Here is a 25,541-nt window from a genome sequence, read left to right as displayed (position 1 = left end):
ATTATTGTCTGTTTAATTTCATGTATTTATAAAAAGAGAGATATGTTTTCCATGCACTTTTGCTGTGCCATTTTTATGTCATCCCACTATAGTTGAGGCACATGACTTTTCCCATGAACAAGCTAATTAGCATCTTTAGAAATAGATGCGTTCAATTTAATGTGGCGCTGCGCAAATCTATCAGCGTATGAGATTAAGTGCATATTGCTCGGTACACATTTGATTCGCTCTCGCGGTATTTAATGCGATATGCCAAACAATCTGGTCAGCCTAACATTAATTTGAACGTGTCTGTACATAAAGTCACTGATTAGACTCTTCAGGTGTTTTATCAGAGTTGGGGCTAAACTCGGTAGGAAAGTGGACCTCGCGGGCCAGAATTTACATTCACATTACATTTACATTTACATTTACATTTAGGCATTTGGCAGATGCTTTGGATAAAAGCGACTTACATTGCTTTTATCCTATACATTTTACATAGGTGTTTGCAATCCTCTGGGATCGAACCCACAACCAAAAGCAATGCTCTTACCAGTGAGCTACAGGAAACTTTGAGAACCACTGCCTTAATGTGTAATTTGGAAATTTCCTTTAGAGCAACAGAAGACAAGAACGCAAAATAGACCAACATCTCAAAATTGAACAGAACATTAAGTTTCCTGCCTTAAACAATAACCTGATAAGTTTGATGTCAGACTCCTCATCTAATAACTATCCATTTTATATGTTGTGTACTGATATATCTTAACAGCCCTCCCTCAAATGTGGAACAAAGTTCTTGTCACCAGTTCTTATCACAGTAACAAATTAGCACTTAATGCCTTCTTCAGGTCATTGGTGGTGTCCCAATAACACCAACATATCTAAAACTGTTTATTGGCTTGTGCTAAACAAACAAATTATTATTGAAAATATGTCATTTCCATTGGGCAGTCATTTATTCTAAATATATACTTGAAACTTTAGCATATAAAATATACCGTGCTGCCATCTGACTGTCTGGTAGATCACACACTCGTTTGTATTGCGCATGTGTTAAACTCGGACATTCGCGCTTATATGTTATGAGTATACGCAAAAAGCTGTGCGGACGCGTTTGTGCGCGAGGCGGACACGGATGCGGAAAGTCAAGTATAACCGGGCCTTAAAAAAGACCATGGTCTCTATGTGAACTGATTATTTTGTAGACATTGGTGAAATTGAAACAAGATGAAACAATTTGGTGAGTGTAAGGGATTAAAAAAATAGTTGTTTTAATATATTTAATATTTTGTCTCATGTATAAATATATCAACAGAATATGATCGTAATCTATACCTATTTTACAAGATGGCTAATTCCTGGGAATTCCTGTTTCATAAATCTCATTCGTATGTTTTCGAATAATTTGACTTTGCCCCTGTGGCGTTAGGAGCAGGGTTAGAGTAGCCATTTATGATTGCTTTGCCACCTCTTGAAACCTTTGCGGCTGTGATTATAGGGTTTGGGGTTAGGTAAGGTGTTGGTTAGCCACCACCTAAAATAGGTGATTTTAACATCACGTGACATGGCATCTGACCCACAGAAGCCATTGACAAATGTCACTATGCTTAGTGGTACATCTGGTGGCACATCCGGTTTTCATTGGCATGTGTCAGTGGATAGTGACATGTGTCACTTAAAATGGATGACGCGTATCAGGGGATAGTTCTATTGTCACTGTAAACTACCGGGGAACACTTAAACTGTAACAAAACATGTCGGCGTATGTAGTGACACCTCCGGTAGAAACTGACACTTGACCTGAGCAGCTATACAGACATAATTGAAATCCTAAAGGAATTGTTTAAATTTCCGACTAAAGTACACTATTAAAAACTTAATTTTTAATAGTAACAAATTAGCACTTTATGCACTCGGTTGCCGGAGGCTAGTTTGTATCCTCTGACACTTGTTTCACCTAACATTTGTTCTTGGTCTTAATATTAGTGTATTTTACTATCGTTACCTATCACTGTCGTTGCTGAATTATTTATAACTTTATATTCTAAACCTATATTAATTGAAACGTAACGCCGCTAGCATAGTATTAGCGTGTTAGCTTGCCTTCTGTTTACAGTGTGGAATATCATCTCCCCCTATTTGTCTTGTGTGCTAACTGTTTCTCTTTTTAAGCGTATATACTAAGACTCATCAAGCAACCTTGGTAAGTTAGGATTGCACTTCATACCCGGTGAGTCATGGCTTCTATTCCTATTGTTGTTACTTGCACCTCATGTCATATGTTTAGTTTAGCCTTCTCTGTCAGCGGCGAGGGTTTTACATGTGATAAATGCAGGGAAGTAGTTAGGCTGACGGAGAAGATCTTAGAATTAGAGTCTCGCATCCAATCTATATTTGAGGATAGTAAGAGTGTTAGGACTGTAGAAAACACTTCGGATGCGAGCAATGTTAGCGCACACAGCTCGGTTCCGGTTGAAAATCCCCTTCAGCTGGGAAACTTTGTGACGGTGAGACGGCATAGTCGCAGGACAAAACATCACTCAACCGTTCCGATTAAAGTCTCGAACAGGTTTGCCCCGCTCAGTGACGCACCGACTGAGAAACCTGCTGAAAGTGCCCTAGTGATCGGTGATTCTATTGTCCGGAACGTTAACATAGAGACACCAGCCACCATAGTCAAATGTTTACCGGGAGCCAGAGCGCCTGACATCAAGTCAAATTTAAATGTGCTGGCTAAGGCTAATCGTAAATACAGTAAGATTGTTATTCATGTCGGCACAAATGATGTTAGACTCCGTCAATCGGAGATCACTAAAGATAATATTAAAGAGGTGTGTGAGCTCGCAAAAACGATGTCAGACACTGTAATATTCTCTGGCCCCCTTACTGCTTACCGTGGTGATGAGATTTATAGCAGATTATCATCACTAAATGGCTGGTTGTCTGAGTGGTGCCTGCAGAATAATATAGATTTTATAAATCACTGGAAGAGTTTTGAGGGCAGACCTGACCTGTTGAAACGAGATGGTCTCCCATTCCCTCCTCTCTAGAAATTTGGCACACAGTCTTAATAATGCTAAAGGCTGACTACCTGGGGCCCAGGTCAGGAAGGAGACAGAATGGCTTAACCAACTGTCTGCTTGCTATCTCACGTTACAGAATACACAAAATATACAACATGTAATAATCCCTTCTCACAAACAACATAAAATAGAGACTGTGTCTGTCCCCCGGATTAGCAACATAAGATAATGCGTAAACCTCTTGAAAGTAATTTAATAAACGTTAAACAAATCAAACATGAACAAAATACAGATAATGAACCGTTAAGACTTGGATTGCTTAATATTAGATCTCTCTCAAATAAAGCACTTTTTGTTAACGATATGATAACTGGTCATAAAATAGACATGCTCTGTTTTACAGAAACATGGCTAAAGCCAGATGATTATATTACTCTAAATGAATCCGTTCCCCAAGATTATTACTATAAACAAGAGCCTCGTCTAAAAGGTAGAGGGGGAGGTGTCGCTGCACTTCACAATAATTCTTTTATCACCTCTCAGAAGTCTAATTTTAAATACAATTATTTTGAAGTCATGGTACTTCACGTATCAACACCTAATACTAAGGACAAAACATTCTTTTAATTTATTCTAGCTATTGTATATAGGCCTCCAGGGCACCACACAGATTTTATTAAAGAATTTGGTGGGTTCTCATCAGAACTAGTACTAGCGGCAGATAGAGTCCTTGTCGTTGGTGACTTAAACATCCATGTAGATAATGATACAGATGCCTTTGGAATGGCTTTCAAAGACACTCTTAACTCCATGGGCGTTAGTCAACATGTGTCAGGACCCACTCACCTTCGTAATCATACTTTAGATTTAATACTTTCTTATGGTATAAATGTGGACGATGTTAAAATCGTTCAGCAGAATGAAGATATTTCGGATCATTATCTGATATTATGTTTGCTTCAATGGCTTACGGCTGCAGATCAAACTCCTTGTTACAAATATGGTAGAACGATAACTTAAACTACCAAAGATGTATTTCTCGACAATCTGCCTGTATTGTCGCATTGTCAAAACTAATTTAGAGGTATTTCGTATAGCATGGAAGGATAGTACTAGAAAATACAGGCTAGAACCGCCTACTTTTCATCACTAATAGAAGAAAACCATCACAACCCTAGGTTTTTATTTATCACTGTGGCTAAATGAACAAAAAATAAGTCGTCAGCGACTTCAGATTCTGATTATCAACATAACAGTGATGAATTTATGAACTACATCACTAGTAAAATCCAAGACATTAGAGACAAAATGATAACAATGCAACCAGAAGTGAAACCCGCTGAACAAACTAACTACAGCACCTCTAAGGAGAAATTGCAATAATTTTCTAGAGTAAATCACGATGAACTCTCTAAAATCATTAGATCATCCAAATCAACAACATGCGTGCTAGACCCTATACCTACAAAAATACTGAAAGAAATGCTCGCGGAAATTATCCTCTTCTTAGTATTATTAACTCATCTCTGACATTAGGACATGTGCCTAAAGCATTTAAGGTGGCTGTTATAAGGCCCCTTGACAAAAAACCCAAACTCGACCCAAGAGAACTAGGGAATTACAGGCCTATATCAAATTTACCTTTTATATCTAAAGTTCTTGAAAAGGTAGTTTCAACTCAGTTATGCTCCTTCCTCCAAAGGAATGACATTAATGAAGAATTCCATTCTGGATTTCGAGCATGTCACAGTACAGAGACTGCTTTGATCAGAGTTACAAATGATCTGCTTTTAGCGTCTGACCGTGGCTGCATTTCGTTATTGGTGCTGCTAGACCTTAGTGCTGCATTGATGCATATGGTGCATAGTGCACCATTGACCACAGCATACTCCTACGCAGACTCGAAAAGTATGTTGGCATTAATGGAATAGCTTTGAAATGGTTTAAGTCTTATTTATCTGACTGTTTTCAATTTGTAGCAATAAACAATGGTGTGTCCCGCAAATCGCAAGTCCAGTATGGTGTACCACAGGGCTCAGTCTTAGGGCCTCTGCTCTTCGCATTATATATGCTACCTCTAGGAGGTTCAATAAAGCGACACGGAATTAACTTTCACTGTTATGCTGATGATACTCAACTTTATATTTCCTCGAAGCCTCATGAAACCCAGCAGTTCCATCGAATAATGGAATGCATAGTTGATTTAAAAAACTGGATGAGTAACAATTTTTTACTACTGAACTCGGACAAAACAGAAGTGTTACTTACTGGACCAAAAACCGCCATACGTAACAACCAAGAATACTGCTTGACTATTGACGGATGCTCCATAAAATCCTTGTCGTCAGCTAAGAATCTTGGCGTTGTATTCGATAGTAATCTGTCATTTGAGAGCCATGTCGCCAACACCTGTAAAATTTCATTTTTTCATTTTAAGAATATATCTAAACTACGTCATATGCTGTCACTGTCAGATGCAGAGAAATTAAATTCATGCATTCATGACATAAAGACTAGATTACTGTAATGCACTTTTAGGTGGTTGCCCTGCAGGCCTATTACAAAAACTGCAACTGGTTCAAAACGCGTCAGCTCGAGTTCTTACACGTACAAAAAAGTATGAGCATATAACCCCAGTTCTGTCAACCTTGCACTGGTTACCTATAAAGCATTGCATTAACTTTAAGATCTTGCTTATTACCTATAAAGCCCTACATGGTCTAGCACCGCAGTATTTAAATGAACTTCTATTGTATTACAATCCTCCACGTGCATTACGCTCTCAGGCGTCCTGTCAGTTAGTAATATCTAGAATGTCCGGGAGGCAGACACACTCTGAAGTTTAAATGTAGACTAAAGACGCATCTTTTTTAATATTGCATACACTACACTTCCACAATATTAATCCTCAGAGGATTTAGGCTGCACTATTTAGATCAACCGGAACCAGAAACACATCCAACAACAAAATGATGTACTTGTTGCATCAAAGAGTGCAGAACAGTACTCTACTCTCAGCCAGTCTTGTCTTTTTGTTCCAAGGTTACCGCAGGATGCAGTTCATGCCCAGACCTGATGGCAGAGCTGAGAATGGGAAGCGATGACCTAACAAGAGCTGAGATGATAGAGCTGGATAAAGGACGTGGCAACTTGACATGATTTTTCTACAACACTTCAAATGCTATTAGATTGTTAATGATAATCTTAAATCTATAATTTAACTTATTCGCAAGTTTATTTATTTTTTATTTAGCCTTGTTGTGCAAGCACTGTTGAGCTTGTGCAGAGGCAGCAGTTTTTGCCAGAGGGGAACTGGAATCCCCTGGTTGGGCCTGGGTCCTCCTAAGGTTTTTTTTCTCGATTGGAGTTTTGGGTTCCTCGCCACCGTTTGCATATTGTTTTGCACCATTTGCCTGGCCGGGGGGCTGCTTTAGAATTTAGTAGTTAGACTTTATTAATATTGCATATAATAATTTATAGTCCGTTTAATATTTGACCTGTTGTTCTCTCTCCTATGTGTGCTTTCACTGTGGGTGTGTGCGAGTGTGTTTACATGTGTGCGTCTATGTCAATGTGTGTAAGTATGTATGCATATTGTGTGTGTGGAGCATTTGTATGTCTGTCTTTTGTTGTTTTCACCTTTTTCTTGTTTTTACAGGTATATTCCTTTAGTTGTTTTTCTTGTATTCAATGTGTCTCATTACAGCTGCTTTGTAACAATGAAAATTGTAAAAAGCGCTATTTAAATAAAGTTGAGTTGAGTTAAGTAGAACTTGGCAGTTTAAATCAATTCAATGTTAATGACATGAAACCGACTTAAAATACAATGTAATATGAATTTAAATTAGTGGTGGGCATAGATTATTTTTTTTAATCTAGATTAATCTAGATTAATTCCAAGATTAATCTAGATTAATCTAGATTAAAATGGCTCATTTGAATTCTGCCGAAGGCATTCAGAATATGTGTGCTACCCAAATAATGACTAAAAGTAAGTCTTTGAGAACGGGTTTCTCAAGCCAGGTGGCGCATTAGACCAGGGGCTCACCTCCTGTTTCCAAAATGCATCACAAACTGCTTGAGAAAGCTGTTCTACTATGATAATTGGTGATGAAAATTAAATTATGTTCAATGAGATGAACTTGTGTTTACTTCCGCATAGGCTAAGGGATGATTTGCGTTTAGGTGGTACTTGAGACTGGAAGAGCTCCTACAGTACATATACATTTAGTCATTTAGCAGACGCTTTTATCCAAAGCGACTTACAAAGAGTGAGGGAGCAACAAGCAATATGTCATACAGGAGCCATAATACATTAGATCTCAATACAAAGTTACTGGTTTCAACTAAAGCTAGACCACTACTTGTTGAGAGAAAGTATTTTTTTTAAACCAATTCCGCATTGCACAAGGTGCAAACAACCTTAGTCTTGTCGATGTTTCTATTTGGAAGCTTCTTAAAAATTAATATTCCCTGAAGCAAACCCGGCGGCTTCATAGCTGCATCCATGTTAGCACGTCACGTTTGATGCGGTAATTTCACAGTAACGTTATGTTGTGTTCAGACCAAACGCGAATGGCGTGTCAAGCGCGAGTGATTTATATGTTAATGCAAAGAGCCAATAGACCTACTTGCTGCGCGAATGAAGCCCTGGTTATGAGATGATGAGGCGGCTTCTACTTCCGCGAATGACGCGAGTTGAAAAATCTCGTTCTCGCCCCGTACAGTGCAGTTAAGCTGGTATACATCCGCGCTAAAATATCAACGTGAAAGTCATCATAGCTTGCGTAGTATAGACCCAGCTCCCAACCCAACTTTGAGAATAGATTAACGGCGACATTTTTTTTATCGCGCGGCCCACCACTCATTTAAATACATACAAATTATAAAAAGAATAATATTTTAGTAAATATAAACACATCCAAGTAGGCCATGATATTCAAATATGGCGAAGACTAATAGTTGTAAAAATTAACACGGGGGTGTAATAAATCCTATGTTTGAAATCAGAATATAATTTATTAAATGTTGTTCTGCTGTTAACTGCACATGTCATAACATAGACACAGTGAGCGGCATGGTGGCTTCTGGAGGTGCCAAATACAGCAACATTTCTGCAACAGGTCAGTGGCACATCATGACACAGTCTAATGACAATCTGGTTTACACTGACCCATGTCAGTGTAAGGTAATGATGATTATTATACGTATTTTCCTTTAAGCTAAACTAAGTCCTTAACTGATATTAACGTTTTAAATAACTCATTTCATGGATGTGTTCTTGATAGATCTGGTGGAGAATCATATTTTGTGAGTAAAACTCATCCTTATTTAAACAAAAAACGCTACTGGCAGAACTCCTTGTCCAGACCCTTTTTATCTCAAGGTTGGTTTTTATCTCAAGGATACTGCTAAGCTCTCCTTCCTGGTCTTCCTGCAAAGGCTATCAAACCACTCCAGCTGGTTCAGAATGCAGCAGCATGCCTGGTCTTCAAAGAGACCAAAATAGCTAATGACACTCCTTTATCACCTCTCTCAACTGGCTACCAGTTGAATCTCGTATCAGATTCTAGTCACTAATGCTTGCCTGCAGGATTATCACTGGATCTGCACCGGCATACTTTCACACCCTCCTACACCTCATCAACGACCCTGTGTTAAGCAAACGAGCAGCGTCTTGTATTGCCTTCTAATAAGGGCAGAAAATGACTTTCCCGCATTCTCCTTCACAACTCCTTCCTGGTTGAACATTCTTCCTAACTCAGTCCGGTCAACCACATCTCTCACAACGTTCAAAAAACTACTTAAAACCCATTTCTTCTGTGAAATCTTGACAGACAAAAAAACTAACTCTCTCTTTCTCTAAACATGCCTTTTTTTTATTAGCACCATAGGTGGAGGACTAGAGTCACATGACTTGACTTGGGTCTGACTTGAGTCACAATTTTCAGGACTTGTGACTTGCTTGAAGTAAGACAATGACTTGACTTTGACTAGAGAGCATGTAACTTTAGACTTGACTTCACTTGACTTATAGTGGAAGACTCTACAATGAGTTGAACGTTTAAAGTAAAATATAGTAATACAATTAGTTTTAAAAATAATTATTGTGACTCAGCAGCACTATAATCCGCGCCTGTGCCTTTAACGGTGCACAACTTAAACTGCGCCAAACATTTTGCTTGCCAGAAGCAGAGTATGCATCGCAAAAATATCTGACACAACAACCAAATTTCGTCGAAACGTCAAAATTCATCCGGCATTTCAAGAACCACAAAGAAAGGTAAGAAAGTAATTTCTTTATAGTCAATGTCATAAAACGATTACTAATGTAATTAATTAATCGTTTCTGTTTGTCATAATTTGGCCTTGGTTGTTTCTTTATTACTTTATTACAATATTAGTCACTGATAGGCCTACGTCTCATCTCATGTAGCCTATTGGGGAATTTGGGAATTTTAATGTTGGGGGTCATGTTAAAATTAAGGGCTTCTCATTTGCATGTGGTCTAATGTCTATATTAAACGTGTGCATTTTCAAGTGATTGTTTGGACTGGGTGTAGAAGCTGAATAGCAGCTCGCTTGTACTTCATGACAGGCTGATGACAGGCTTCACCTTAGAAATGTTGGCAAATTACGAAATGTTTTATGTGTTCCTGACAGCTTTTTCATGCATTTGTGACCTCAAGACTTGACTGTTGGAATGATCTACTTAGTGGTTGTCCTGTATCATCAGAGTTACTGCCTGTTGCAATCAAGCCCATTGATAACATTATCAATTTGTCAATTAATCCAGGCCGTGTCCCAGGACCCTTTATACAGGGTGTCAATTAATACAATTAAAGACCTATGCATTATATTAGACAGCAACTCATCATTTAAAAATCACATCTCAAATGTCACAAAAACAGCCATCTTCCACCTTAGAAATATTTGATGTGTGGCTGACACCGAAAAGTTTACTCATGCATTTGTCACATCAAGAATTGACTATTGTAATGCTCTACTTAGTGAGTGTCCTGTATCATCAATAAACAAACTACAGTTAGTTCACAATGCAGCTGCCAGAGTTCTAACCAGATCAAGAAAATACGATCACATAACCCCAGTTTTATCATCACCTCACCGGCTACCCATTAAATTTTGTATTGATTTTAAAATTCTTTTAATTACTTACAAAGCCTTAAATGGTTAATCCCCTACCTATTTAACATAGTGTGGTACCTGAGACTGATCAGACACGCAATAACTAATTAAATTTCTTAAATATTGCAGCAACACCCCTCACCCCACCGGCGAGCTAGTCGCTCGGGGGTCTACCCCCAATCTGCAATTTACACCAAGGGCAGGACAAGATCTCTGGTGACCATAGCAACTCACACCAAACCATCAAGATAAGAGTATTTTACGACCGAATGGAATGTAGGGAGCTGAACTCTCTTTACTCACTTTGGGGACAGACATACAATCCTAAATGCATTTATATGGAAATGTACATATTAGTGGTGGGCATAGATTAATTTTTTTTGGAAGTAATCTAGATTAATTTAGATTAAAATGGCTCATTTGAATTCTGTCGAAGGCATGCAGAATATGTGTGCTACCCAAATAATGACTAAAAGTAAATCTTTAAGAACGGGTGTCTCAAGCCAGGTGGCGCATTAGACCAGGGGCTCATCTCCTGTTTCCAAAATGCATCACAAACTGCTTGAGAAAGCTGTTCTACTATGATAATTGGTAAAGAAAATAAATTATGTTCAGTAAGATGTACTTGTGTTTACTTCAGCATTAGCTAAGGGACGCTTTTATCCAAAGCAATTTACAAAGAGTTAGGGAGCAACAAGCGATATGTCATACAGGAGCCATAATACATTAGGTGCCAATACAAATTTACTGGTTTCAACTAAAGCTAGACCACTACCTGTTGAGAGAAAGTTTTTTTTTTTAAACCAATTCCGTTTGCACAAGGTGCAAACAACCTTAGTCTTGTCGTTGTTTTCATTGGGAAGCTTCTTAAAAATATTTTTTTTCCTGAAGCAACCCTGCGGCTTCAAAGCTGCATCCATGTTAGCATGTCACGTTTGATGTGGTAATTCCACAGTAACGTTATGTTGTGTTCAGACCAAGCGCGAGTGATTTACATGTTAAGTCAATGCAAAGACGCGATAGACCTACTTGCGGCGCGAATCGCGCGAATGAAGCCCTGGTCATGAGATGATGAGGCGGCGCGAATTGCGCGAATCACGCGAGTTGAAAAATCTCGTTCTCGCCCGGTACAGTGCAATTCAGCTAGGTATACATCTGCGCTCAAATATCAAGGTGAAAGTCATCATAGCTTGCGTAGTATAGACCCAGCTCCCAACCCAACTTTGAGAATAGATTAACGGCAACATTTTTTTTATCGCGCAAGTTCTGCATGGAAGACTCAATCTCACGTCACTTACTACGTATAGACCAATAGCCAATCATCACCTAACACTCGGAGTATATAAGATCGCCACTTACCCTTTGTTTGCGTTTGCAGTTGAAGCAGCCAATATTTATGCACTCCGACAGTCGTGATCAAGGACGTTACAGAGGATAATCATGGTGGTGGTGGTGTCTCGTTTTCTCATTCATTAATATACAGTCACGTTCCTACCGGTCCCTGCAGTCTTTCACATGCAGGTATCGAGGCTTCATCTTTGTCAGGGGTTTGGTCTAGTGTTGTGGCCTATCGAAGCTTCCATCTCCATGTGTGGCCTATGAGGGCCTTCATCACCACATCACGGCCAATTTAGGCTTTCTACACTCTACGGCCTATCAAGGCCTTCATCACTGCTAGGGCCATCCAAGGCATGGTCTAAGTGGTGGCTCGTCATAGGTATAATCTTCATGGGATAATTTGAGCAGTTCGCAATGGGTACAGTACTCGTTTACAGGGTTCGACAGCAGCTATCACGTGATGGGCAGATGGCATTCCTCAACAATCCAATTCTACATAAGACCTGACTCCAATATATATATATATATATATATATATATATATATATGTATATATACATAAACATACTCATACTGGTTGTAGTGTATTGCTTCTTATCCATTACCATTCGATCAAGTTCTCAAATAGGGCCTATCCATGGCTATGTCTCCATCTCATGGCCTATTGTGGCCTCAGTCTCAATGTTGTGGCCTATCGAGGCCCAGCATAAATGTTGTGGCCTATCCAAGCCTTCGTCTTCTAAATGTTGTGGCCTACCGAGGCCCAGTGTAAATTTTGTGGCCTATTAAGGCCTCAGTCTCAATGTTGTGGTCTGTCGAGGCCTCAGTCTCAATGTTGTGGCCTGTCGAGGCCTCCGTCTCAATGTTGTGGCCTGTCGAGGCCTCCGTCTCAATGTTGTGGCCTATCGAGGCCCCTGTCTCAATGTGGTGGCCTGTCGAGACTTGTTACAACGTATGGCCTATCGAGGCTTTCATCACTACATCATGGACTATGAAGGCTTTGTGAATGTTATGGTCTATCGAGTCCCCCGTCTCCAGGTGGTAGCCTATCGAAGCTTGTCTCAATGTTATGGCCTATCAAAGCCTTTGTCTCGATGTTATGGCCTATCGAGGCCTCTGTCTCAATGTGCGGCCTGTCGAGGCATCTGTCTCAATGTTGCGGCCTGTCGAGGCGTCTGTCTCAATGTTGTGGCTTGTCGAGGCCTCTGTCTCAATGTTGTGGCCTGTCGAGGCGTCTGTCTCAATGTTGTGGCTTGTCGAGGCCTCTGTCTCAATATTGTGGCCTGTCGAGGACTTGTATTAATGTTTCGGCCTCCTAATGTTTGGCCTACGCCAAAGAACTATATCATTTGACCATATTCGCACCTTGTTGCTGATCGGTTGTCTAATAAATGTGTATTGTCAAGTATTCTCATCTCTTGAGTCTTTCTGGTAGAAATGTAAGCTGTGTAAGAAAAGAAATGTAAGAAAGTTCTGCCGGGAAGACTCAATCTCACGTCACTTACTATGCATGGGGTCAACATCTCTCCCTCACATAAAACATAAGACTTAGTCATGAATCTGCCACAAGCCCAAGAATAGACATGACATGAAGGCAGACTCATGACATGGAGAACATCGGGATGCAGATTGGGACAGCCGAAACCATAAAAGTCAGTTTGCACTATTAAAAACAATATTTTTAGCTCATGCTATTCTAGCTAATTTTTCCTCTCAGTAGAAAGAGGAGGCGTTTCTCTTAAGTCTGACATTGATATCTTGCCAGCTCTCTACTTCGTGGCATTTACTGGTTTGCTTTGGGGACTTCCCTTTCTGATACTTCCATGATTTAGGATCTTTGCAGACACAGACACCATTGGCAAACACAAAATACTACTGCCACCAGTCTGAAGCCACATGTTTTAAATTCCAGCAAGTACTGTATATTTGCATAAATACCAGCATGCTGAGACAGGTTTGAAACTCCACAAACTCTGTGGGTGTGTCAATGTGTTTTAAGAGTAATTATACGTCTGTGTGCGTAAGCCTCCTCCCTCTGCATTGAGCATACACATGCAGCCATAGCCTGTAACTCAAAAGGTCAGACTGCTGTCAAGGGCCTGTGGGTTTTGCCTTGTGATAAAAGACTGCATCAAAGCTAGGATACACTAGCAGGAATATATTTACAAAGCTCAAAAAGCCGGTTCTGTACTTTGCCAGCAAATTCTGCTTAACAACTTTGTCCTATATTTTTTTTAGAGTAGGTAATCTCTTTAGTCTTGTTATTAATCAGAAATTTGCCATATATATTATTAATATATTACAAATATTTTAGCACTCATGAAAACTGTGGCTGAGTCATAACGCATTTCCTTGAACTTTCTAGCTGCCAAATTTCCAAAATTAGTTTTATCTTCCATCTCCATTAACAATGACCCATTTGCTGTACAGTGCAAGTACAATGTTTAAGTGAACATAACCACAAACTTTAAGAAGTAAAAAAAACATTGAGGGCAAAGAGACACTGTCAATCTAAAAAGACAAATCAGGAATGTTTCACAACTGTTAATCCACTTGATTTGTGTTTTAGAACATACTGTAAGGTTTTGAATAATGTAGCAACTTACCTTTCCAAAGATCCCATGTGGCTTTTCAAAGGCCATAATTGTGCTTAAAGTTTGTATAGAGGATCCTATAATGGCATTCTCTTGCCCTGTGGTTTGACCGTCTTCACACGAGTGAGAGTGTTGAGAGCTCTGATAACTTTGAAGCACTGTCGACTTCCATGTATAGAACTCCACAAATAGACTACAGACACCCGAGAGCCCATCTGAGCACTCACAACAACAATAACAGCTTCATAAATCCAATCACCATTGATCTTCTTGAATTATCACTGGTTTTTACATGTTGCTTGATGTAATGTTAATGTTAGCATAATTGTTCTCGTGTCACTCCAAAAGAAGAGAGAACTGATATAAATCATAACTATATGTTGTGGATTATGTTAAAGTAAGGAAACCACTTTCAACACTGATTGTTTATGTACTCACACAGTAAATGTTTTTTTGCCACAGATTGCAGCTTTAATCATGGGACTCTCTTCCCGGGCTACGAATGTATAACGCAATAGGATTCCACTGATGAAAAGGTAGGATTTATTAGTAGAAATTACACAATTGTTTCTACAATATCCACAAAACCGTAACTGACTTTCATAAAACAAACTAAATAATTCAATGACTCAAATATATGATTGGCAATCCAGGACCATGTAATTCGTGTGATCATGATGATGATGATGATTCTTCTTCAATGACACAGATGCAGCCATTGCCACAGTCTTTAAAGACTGACTTCTCATATTACTACAGAATTAATAAAATAAAACTAAATTCTACTTTATTGAATATAATACTGGCCATTGTAGTTGATTTATGATTGCCGACTCAAAAATACAATTGGGACATTACTCTTCCATTTCAGACACTAACAAAATCAAATGCTCTTTTTACAGTAAATCTCTTCTCTGGCGATTTATAATGAAATAAGACTGGTGTTGAGAGAATCTGCTCCATGTAATGAACCTGAAACTCTGAGTTGCACCTGTAAAGGACCCATCCCCTCTCTGGACTACTTGATTCATTTAAAATGCTCGAAAGCTGTGCAGAGATGAAATTCTTGGATGGTCGTGCGTCTGCAAATTAATAGCAGAAATAAAAGATAACACCCCCTGGATAATCAAAAACACATCTTACTCTTCAATTGCCTTACTTATTCAGCACACAACTTTGAAATAATAAATTATGAAGTGTTTCCTGACAAATCTATTTTCTGGTGAAAGTACCACCCACCACCTAATATAATTTTTAACCATGACAGTAAAAACAGACTGAAAGAATGCACAGCAATCTTGGGGTCATGGTTTGTTCTGTATTCTGGCACAGCTGGTACTGTCCGTCACTCTGCATGCCTCGATAATCCGTCTAACTCTAAAATAATAACTCGGAGAAAGGGAGTGGAGGGTGACTTCATAACCTCCAAGTCATTTGACTCCGCCAACACGTCAAATGCACTAAGAGCCACGTATCACCAGTGCAGCTGGAAATGATGGAATGTTTTCACTGTTCTGGCTTTTGAAGGATAGGCAAGTTTTTATCATCGCAAAAAGCATGTAATTTTATCTTCCTGTCCAGCAGTTTGATAGACTCAATTATGCAGTTGCTATAAAGATTTTCTCTTGATCCTTCAGGCAGCACTGCAATAAAATGTTATGTATATCTGACAAACATATACAGTATACACAAAAAAATTGCTAATGGTCTTGTTTACATTAAAGGGACACCACAAACAAAAATAAATCAAAATAAATGCATTTCATTGAGTTTTTCCTTATTTCCATTAAATATAAGATTAAAAACACATTCAAAATTACTTATATAAAATGTATAGCTTTTATGCAAAGTCCAATTTGGATAAAAATGTCAAAATGCCATTGTAAATACATACATGTAAATGTAATGATTAGCTGTGCCTTTATCCACATAGTTTACGTGTGCTAATGAGTGTTTTTAAATTAGCTTGGCATGCTGCAGGGAAAAGGACCATGCTAGATTATCTATTGAATTTCACTTTTTATTCATACACTTAAAACACACCTTTTTGTAATAGGATGGTTATTGAAGGCCATGGTTCTGGCTCTGCCTAGTCTAACGTTTTTGCTCTCCCTACTGGTCATTCTATATTCTACAGCTTAACTTTATATTATTCAGTTCCCTATCAAAAGCTACACTCGATGCTGCGTTTCAAACGCTATGGGAGAACAGTTTTTGTTCGACCGGTTGTGAAGCACATGTGTCAAACACGGCAAAAATTATTTTGGCTTTAAATAACCTCGGCAGGTGGTGTGGCTAATTACACCCTCACCTACAGGTTATAAATACGTGTGAATGTGGACGCGTCATCAGGTTTTTGTCTTTAAGAACCGCTTTATGATGAGTGTGTGCGTCCATTACTTAAGAAATATTGAAGTAGTTCAGAGTTTGAATACGAGAGTAACCATATCATATAGTTACATTGTCTAAGCACTGAGACATAGCCTTATCTTATATTTAAAAAGGTTACCGATATAAGTCATGTCTGATTCAGAGAGGAGATGTGTTCCTCCTTGTGAGAGGTTCCTCTTCGATCTGGAGTCACACAGCTATAATGTACAAACATTAAAACCTTCTCGTACATATTAAAACCAACATCCTATTTACTATAATAAACAGGCAGGTTACCTTTCCGATATTCCCTTCCGGGAATTTCACAGGTAGTTGCGAGTCGATGTGTCACCTTCTATCCCTGCCGGCCAGATACATACACCTCTCCCAACTCTTTCCTACCGGGCACCTTTAATCCTCTAGTCACACCCTATGTCTTCGGCACCTCCCTCGCTTGTACCCGCTACATTCCACCCCCTCGAAAAGCATCGCAACCCGACGATGAAAAAAACCTTTTTAATCTTCTACCTCGTTTGTCTCCCCAGTTGATCGTGGCAACAGATAGGGATTAGAATGTTTACCGGCTGTACTCCTAGCAGATCTACGGGGACCCTGCCCTATTTGTGTGGCATCTTCCATCCCCTCTAACACCCTCTCTTCTCCAAGACTTCTTACAGGCGGGTCTGGAGATCTAATCTCATCCCATGAATCAATTCAACTCAAGTTTATTTATATAGCGCTTTTCACAATTTGCATTGTTCCAAAGCAGCTTTACAGGGGCAAACAGGAAAAACAGAAAAGGTAAAAAACAGCACAGTGCATGGTGTTTATAGAACAAGCAAGATCATTCTAATAAATAATATCTAATTAACAGAGGTGGGGGACTCGAGTCACATGACTTGACTCGAGTCTGACTCGAGTCACAATTTTCAGGACTTGCGACTTGCTTGATTGAAGTAAGAAAATGACTTGACTTGACTTTGACTTGAGAGCAGGTGACTTGAGACTTGACTTGACTCTAAATGGAAGACTCGACAATGACTTGAACTTTGTAAAGTAATGAAATTACCTAAAATAATTATTGTGACTCGGCAGCACTACAGCGCCTGTGCCTTTAACGCTGCTCAACTCAAACCGCGCCAAACAAGGTGAAACAGCCAATTACTGTAGAGCAGTTACGATAGAGAGGAAACTGCGCATGCGCCTGGCGGCTTGAAACAGTTGTGGCCGTTACAATGGCGGACAACAGTCGAGCTCCACAGTCACGTTTGGCTATAAGGACTTTGAACTGGACCGTGAAAATAAAAAATTATTTGCCAGATGCAGAGCATGCAACGCGAGGATTTCTGACGCGACAACCACAACGTCCAATTTCATCCGACATTATAAGAATCACAAGGAAAGGTTACAAAGTAATTTCTTTATAGTCAGTGTAATAAAACGATTACTAATATAATGAATTAATCGTTTCTGTTTGTCATAATTTTGCTTTGGTTGTTTTTTATCATTAGAAAAGTGATAATCGATCATCACTGGTAGGCCTACATCTCATCTCATAAGGTGATGAATTGGGGAATCTGGCTATAATGGCGTAGCCCGAATTGTTATGTTCTTAAAACATTAAAATCATCTTAAAATAAAGAAGGGCTTCTCTGTATTACATGTAGGCGAATGTCTATATTAAATGTGCGCATGTTCAAGTGTTTGTGTTGACTGCGTGTGGAAACTGAATAGCAGCTCTCTTATATACTGCATGACTGGCTAACATGGACGCGCCGGTCAGATCACTTGAACTTAAAAAAACTCTTTAAAAACTTTTCGGTCATACTGACGAGAATAATTTCATAGTTCGAATCTGTTAAATGTCTAAAATTTTTTTATACTCACAATAACAGCAAAACGTTTTGTGCTGTAAAATAATGAAACCAGTTCAAATAGAAAACAAATATTCTCAGATTATATATTACGTATGAAACGTGCATACTGCGTGTCCACCGCAGAGATGACGATTAAGCATCATAACTTCATCACTGGGCTATATTAACATACATTTTATTTATATTCTACCGAAATGAAAAAGATTCGTTCATTTTGATAAACAAGATTCAATACCGAAGTCAATAAAATGATCCGGGATTCCCATCAATAGATGCAAATTCCCTATAGGCCTACTGTTCACATTAATGGACAGCACAAGTATTACAGCATCATATACTTAAAACATACAATAGTCAAGTTTTCAACAATTCTTAGTTTATAAGCTTCATAGCCTGTATAAATGCATTCTCTCAGATACAAGTATTTCCATTTCTGTGTAGACGTTGCAATTAAATTGAATTAGATTTTATTATACATTTCAGACTGGATTTCTTTTGTGTAAGCAACACTTTTATTTTCAGATATTAATGTTGCACAGATATGCATATAATTCATATATAGCAATGTGAATAAGATACATAATGTATGTATATAAGTTCATCTTTTCTGTGCAAAAATAAACATGTATCTAAAAAATTAACCTCTGTTTATTTTAGTACTGCGACTTGACTTGACTTGAAACTTATCAGGACTTGACTTGACTTGCTTAGGGTGAACCCTTGACTTGACTTGACTTGCTTGATTTGTCTAAACTGTGACTCGAGACTTGACTCGAGACTTGATAGTTAAGACTTGAGACTTGCTTGGACTTGGCCATATGTGACTTGTTCCCATCTCTGCTAATTAATAAATAAATGCAGTCTCCTGGTGAGCAAGCCAACACTACCCTGCAGTGGCGAGGAACCCAAACTCCAATGATTGATTAATGGAGAAAAAAACTTCTGGAGAAACCAGGCTCAGCCGGGAGGGCCAGATCCCCTCTGAAGCATCATAGCTGCACTCAGTGACCCCGACCAAAAGCCACCGAGCAAATATCCATGAGGAAGAGGGAGAGCCCACCATCTGCAACCCAGAAAGTCCCACTCACCGAAAACCGTGCAGGTTCAACCCGGTCCCACTCCACGATCGACACCAAAAACAGAGGAACAACCAGGGAAAATAGTAATGGCATGTTGTAACTTTATTCCTCTGTTGTCCGACATCGACCACAAAACAAGGCCAAACCGGACTCACACAGCCCCAGCAGATGAATCCCCACAACCAACGAGCCCTCCCACTCCCCATAAACACCCACCCGACAACCTCCAATCAGGGCCACTGAATGCAGCTATAACTTCAAACTGCTGACATGTGATGAAAATTTAGCATTAAATACAAAGTATTGTAACTTCAGCATTAATGTGACAAGTAGTCTGTCTTTGCTCTTGGTTGGGGATGTAGTGATCTGAGCTAGGATGGTCCAATGGTCGTTTTTCTCTTGGGTGGTGGTGGAATTGCCTTAGATGGGGCTGGGATAGTCAGTCAGTCTGCAGCTGTAGCTGGCGTAATCTCTAGGTGGGGATGGGCATATGTTGATCATGTGGACCTGGAGGAATTTCTTCCTACCTCGGGATGGGCATCGCGAGGCGAAGGCAGAAGGAGGAATATTAAGCAAAGCTGCTGTTCATTAATACCGCAAGGGATTACTATCCGTGTACACAACACGTAAGCTAACACCGGAGCTGAAATCAAAGCTTGTTTCAGCTGATCAAATGAAGTATCACACGCCGCACTCCGACATGAGACAATAGGCTTCTTTGGGGTCTTACCCCTCTCTTGCCACACTTAACTGGGCCACTACCTGATGTAACGGTGCTGCCATCTTCGCAAACCCAGCGATAAATCTGCAGTAGTAACTGGCAAAACCAAGGAAGGAACGCAGCTCTGCCAGGTCACTAGGAGTTTTCCATTCCCTTACCGCTGCAACCTTATCGGGGTCTCATTGTTTAAAAAGCGAATTGATCGTTATTTGCAAAAACTAAACATCCTTTATTAAATTATTCAATTCTATTCAATTTCAAAGGTAGTGCTTTTCACAAATTTCATTGTGAGTGTGTTTCACCCACGAGAACAGCAGGGGCATGCCACGCTGGAGAAGTTAGCTCCTTAAGAGAAAAAACTTGAACAGTTCTGGAACTGCCGAGATGCCAAGGGGAAGTCGCTGCAGGAAGGGCAGTCCGCTGCACCACTTCGTAAGATTCCAGCAGTAATTCAGCATAGAGTTTTGAAGTCTTGAGTTACCCCGCTTTCTCAGGTTTGAACTATCTCACATTCTGAAACGGAAAACCCAGAGTTTTCTCCTTTCAGGCTTAATATACTCAGATTTTTCACTAAACCTCCTTTCTGAAATGGGCCCCTGATGTCAGTAGCCATGCCGGTGAGCAAAGCGAGTGCAGCCAGTGTGCAAACAGAGGCGAGGAACCCAAAACTGCAGTGGAAAAAAAAACTTGGGAGAACCCAAGCCCAGCCAGGGGAACCAGTTTTCCTCTGGCATTACTGCTACATCTCTACAAGCTCATCAGTCAATGCACTACAAAGCGAAATAAACAAAGAAACATTTTTTTTCTGATTTGCTTAAACATACCCCATTTTCAAAACAAAAATGTCAACTGTCAAAACATTTTAAATGAATGAATTACACAGTTCGCAAAACTTTAAACAGTGTTCATAAAGTTATCTGTTAAGTGTCTCCATTTTTTTGTGTATAAACTTTTGTTCTGTAAAATAATGAAAACAGTTCAAATAGAAAACAAATATTCTCAGATTATATATTACGTATACCGCAGAGAGGACGATTAAGCATCATAACGTCATCACTGGGATATATTTACATATATTTTATTTATATTCTACCGAAATAAAAAAGTCAAAAGTTCATCTTGATTTACAAGATTCAAGATCGAAGTCAATTAAATGATCCGAGATTCCCATCACTAGTATAAATGCGCCACTGTGCCCTATAATGGACAGCACAAGTATTACATCATCATATAAAACAAATGACAGTCAGATTTTCAGTCACAATACTTAGTTTATAAGCTTCATAGCCTCTATAAATGCTTAAGTCTTACGTTCTGTCAGATACAAGTATTTCCATTTCTGTGTAAACATATGAAAATGTGTGACTGCTAGAACCAAACTTTGAGCACATACATAGACAAGGAATCATCACTTCAAATTATTTAATTTTAACAATTGATTTTTCTTAATAGTCGGGATCACCTCTACGCACAGCTTGGGCTCTGTCAACCGATCACCACCTGGTGGTGAGTTGGATCCGATGGCGGGGGAGGAAGCTGGACAGACTCGGCAGACCAAAACGTACTGTGAGGGTCTGTTGGGAACGTTTGGCCGAATCGCCTGTCAGAGAGATCTTCAACTTCCACCTCCGGCAGAGCTTCGACCAGATCCCGAGGGAGTCTGGAGATATTGAGTCCGAGTGGACCATGTTCTCCACCTCCATTGTCAACGCAGCCACTCGGAGCTGTGGCCATAAGATCTCCGGTGCCTGTCGAGGCGGCAATCCCCGAACCCGGTGGTGGACACCGGAAGTAAGGGATGCCGTCAAGCTGAAGAAGGAGTCCTATCGGGCCTGGCTGGCTTGTGGGACTCCCGAGGCAGCTGACAGGTACCGACAGGCCAAGCGGACTGCAGCCCGGGTGGTTGGGGAGGCAAAAACTCGGGCCTGGGAGGAGTTCGGTGAGGCCATGGAGAAAGACTATCGGTTGGCCTCGAAGATATTCTGGCAAACCGTCCGGCGCCTCAGGAGGGGGAAGCAGTGCCCTACCAACGCTGTTTACAGTGGAAGGGGGCAGCTGTTGACCTCGACCGGGGATATCATCTGGCGGTGGAAGGAATACTTCGAGGATCTCCTCAATCCCGCCGTCACGTCTTCCATTGAGGAAGCAGAGGCCCAGGGCTCGGAGGCGGACTCGCCCATCACCCGGGCTGAAGTCACCGAGGTAGTCAAGAAACTCCTAGATGGCAGGGCACCGGGGGTGGATGAAATCCGTCCTGAGTACCTCAAGTCTCTGGATGTTGTGGGGCTGTCTTGGCTGACACGCCTCTGCAGCATTGCGTGGCAGTCGGGGACAGTGCCCTTGGACTGGCAGACCAGGGTGGTGGTCCCTCTTTTTAAGAAGGGGGACCGGAGGGTGTGCTCCAACTATCGGGGATCACACTTCTCAGCCTCCCCGGGAAAGTCTATTCCAGGGTACTGGAGAGGAGAATCCGGCCGATGGTAGAACCTCGGATTCAGGAGGAACAGTGTGGTTTCCGTCCCGGTCGTGGAACACTGGACCAGCTCTATACCCTCTCCAGGGTGCTGGAGGTTTCATGGGAGTTTGCCCAACCAATCCACATGTGTTTTGTGGATTTGGAGAAGGCATTTGACTGTGTTCCCCGCGGCATCTTGTGGAGGGTGCTCCGGGAGTATGGGATTCGGTACCCTTTGCTAAGGGCTATCCAGTCCCTGTACGACCGGAGCAGGTGCTTGGTTCACATTGCCGGCAGTAAGTCAGACTTGTTCCCGGTGCATGTTGAACTCCGGCAGGGCTGCCCTTTGTCGCCGGTTCTGTTCATAATTTTTATGGACAGAATTTCTAGGCGCAGCCAGGGGCCGGAAGGCGTCGGGTTTGGGGACCACACGATTTCATCTCTACTCTTTGCGGATGATGTCATCGTGCTGGCCCCATCAGACCAGGACCTCCAGCATGCACTGGGACGGTTTGCAGCCGAGTGTGAAGCGGCTGGGATGAGAATCAGCACCTCCAAATCTGAGGCCATGGTTCTCAGTCGGAAAAGGGTGGCTTGCTCACTTCAGGTAGGTGGAGAGTTCCTGCCTCAAGTGGAGGAGTTCAAGTATCTGGGGGTCTTGTTCACGAGTGAGGGAAGGATGGAACGGGAGATTGACAGACGGATCCGTGCAGCTTCTGCAGTAATGCAGTCGCTGTACCGGTCTGTCGTGGGGAAGAAGGAGCTGAGCCACAAGGCGAAGCTTTCAATTTACCGGTCAATCTACGTTCCTACTCTCACCTGAGCTGTGGGTCATGACCGAAAGGACAAGATCCCGGATACAGGCAGCCGAAATGAGCTTTCTCCGCAGGGTGGCCGGGCGATCCCTTAGAGATAGGGTGAGAAGCTCGGTCACTCGGGAGGAGCTCAGAGTAGATCCGCTGCTCCTCCAGATCGAGAGGGGCCAGCTGAGGTGGCTCGGGCATCTTTTCGGGATGCCCCCTGGACGCCTTCCCGGGAAGGTGTTCCGGGCATGTCCCACCGGGAGAAGACCCCGGGGAAGACCTAGGACACGCTGGAGGGACTATGTCTCCCGGCGTGCCTGGGAACGCCTCGGTGTCCCCCCGGAAGAGCTGGAGGAAGTGTCTAGGGAGAGGGAAGTCTGGGCATCCCTGCTTAGACTGCTGCCCCCGCGACCCGGCCCCGGATAAGCGGAAGAAAATGGATGGATGGATGGATGGATGGATGATTTTTCTTCATATATGTATATAAGTTAATATTTTCTGCGCAAAAATAAACATAAACTGAAATAAACAAAAATAATCTGTTTATTGTAATAATGAGACCTGACTTGATTTGAAACTTATCAGGACTCAACTTGACTTGATACGTCTAAACTGTGACTTGACATTTGACTCGCGATTTGATGGTTAAGACTTTAAACTTGCTTGGACTTGACCATATGTAAATTGTCCCCACTTCTGCTGTTTAAAGATTTAGTATGGGTCCCTGCTACATACATCTCTCACCTAATGTACAGTATACAGCAGGGCTCAATTAGTTGTTCATGGGGGCCAGTTCCTGAAAAGCATCGCAAATGAGGGGGCAGAGATATGGCTTGCGACATAGGGGCTGTCACAACAACAATAAGAAATTCCTACAAAATTCATTTTTTCTCTTTTAATTTTTCTGGATTCTGTGTTTTCTGTCCTTTACCATACACTGGTAATATATTTGCCAACATGAAAAAATAGCCCGACCTGGATCCTGCCCGTTGGCAGTAGGAATACTACACGACTTACCTGTGCCAGCCCTGCTAGGAAGAGATTGGCCCGGATTCGAACAGCTACTAGTCCACGCAATACAGCCGGCAGGAGAGAGGAGCCACCAACGCCATAACCGAGTAGCAAGGCCCGGACGAACCGTCCCGTACTGATGGCTTCAGAGAGCGAGCGAAAGGGTGAGTGCGGTCCTCAGTCCACTTACTTTTTCACTGATGTGTTCCATCAGCTGACCCCAGAAGGCTCTTTCAGAAGGGAACAGTGGGAGGTATGACCGCTTCAGGAACTTTTTGGCTTGAGTCAGGGTCGTGGACAAGAATGTGCGTCTGCCTGCACCTCACCCGATCCCGCAGTTCATAGTACAGAAGGGTCTGCTCTACTGTGTCTGCCCTCTGCACTCTCACAGACAGTTGCTACATATTGGCCAAGCACGCAAGCAGTGCCGATCGCCCTCCCAGGGGCCCCCCCACAGTGGGAGATCCCTCTAGCCGTGATGTTCAACGGGTGGTGACATGATGCACATGGGGCCCCTCCAAATACTGGCTACAGAGTAGAGTTCCGAGGAAAGCGTGGCACACCGGCAGCAGGCAGATGGTGATTACGCCTCTCTGCCGACGCGCCCTAACCCCTAGTCTTAAGTGGCACGATCACCCCCCACCACTATCCCACCCTCCCAGTATGTCGGAGCAGTATGCTACATATCCTACCCTCTTTCCCACCCCACGTGGTAAAGAACAGGCATTCAATCCATCACTAAGCAAGCACCCCCTGCGGTCAGGCTGGGCTAGAGCAGCCCTGCCCCTTAGGCCGGGATCCCATATGAGTTAGCGGATAACTCTAACCGGACCTAGTGCTACCGGACAACTGCAACTTCCCCCCCCATGGGCTGTTCCGTCTGACGTACCCTCATGAACGGTTCCCATCTCTGGTAACCCATGACCTCCCCAGGTGGACCTCCATTCGCAGTTAGCTGCCAAAGTCCGCACTTTTTTCATGAGATCTCCCCTAAATGGCGGGACCATGTTGGTATCCCACTAAACTCCTCCCGACGATAGGAAGTGGTCTCTGTAGCACATCCCTAATTAAGGAAGCAGCGGTTACCCAGTGAACCATGACCGGACGGCCACTCAGGGTTCTTTGTCTTGGAAGGAAGG

General features: G+C 41.6%; 1 protein-coding gene across 5 annotated transcripts in view; it reads right to left on the bottom strand.

The window, feature by feature from the left end:
• Positions 1-14,230, bottom strand: part of mlip (muscular LMNA-interacting protein) — a 63,409-nt gene extending 49,179 nt beyond the window's left edge. For 4 of the 5 annotated variants that reach the window (XM_056760025.1, XM_056760021.1, XM_056760022.1 and 1 more), the window contains exon 1: positions 14,099-14,230. In XM_056760025.1, coding sequence (XP_056616003.1) covers positions 14,099-14,134 — 36 coding nt within the window. In that variant the 5' untranslated portion in view covers positions 14,135-14,230. Of the gene's footprint in view, positions 1-11,513; positions 11,932-14,098 lie in introns of those variants that run through there. The other variant, XM_056760023.1, reaches the window with a different exon arrangement.
• Between the last annotated feature and the right edge of the window lie 11,311 nt (positions 14,231-25,541).

The sequence above is a fragment of the Triplophysa dalaica genome, chromosome 11, assembly GCF_015846415.1.
Source record: "Triplophysa dalaica isolate WHDGS20190420 chromosome 11, ASM1584641v1, whole genome shotgun sequence".
Taxonomy (NCBI): Eukaryota; Metazoa; Chordata; class Actinopteri; order Cypriniformes; family Nemacheilidae; genus Triplophysa; species Triplophysa dalaica.
The sequence above is the reverse complement of the archived record's forward strand: the minus strand, read 5'-3'. Positions and strand labels throughout refer to the sequence as shown.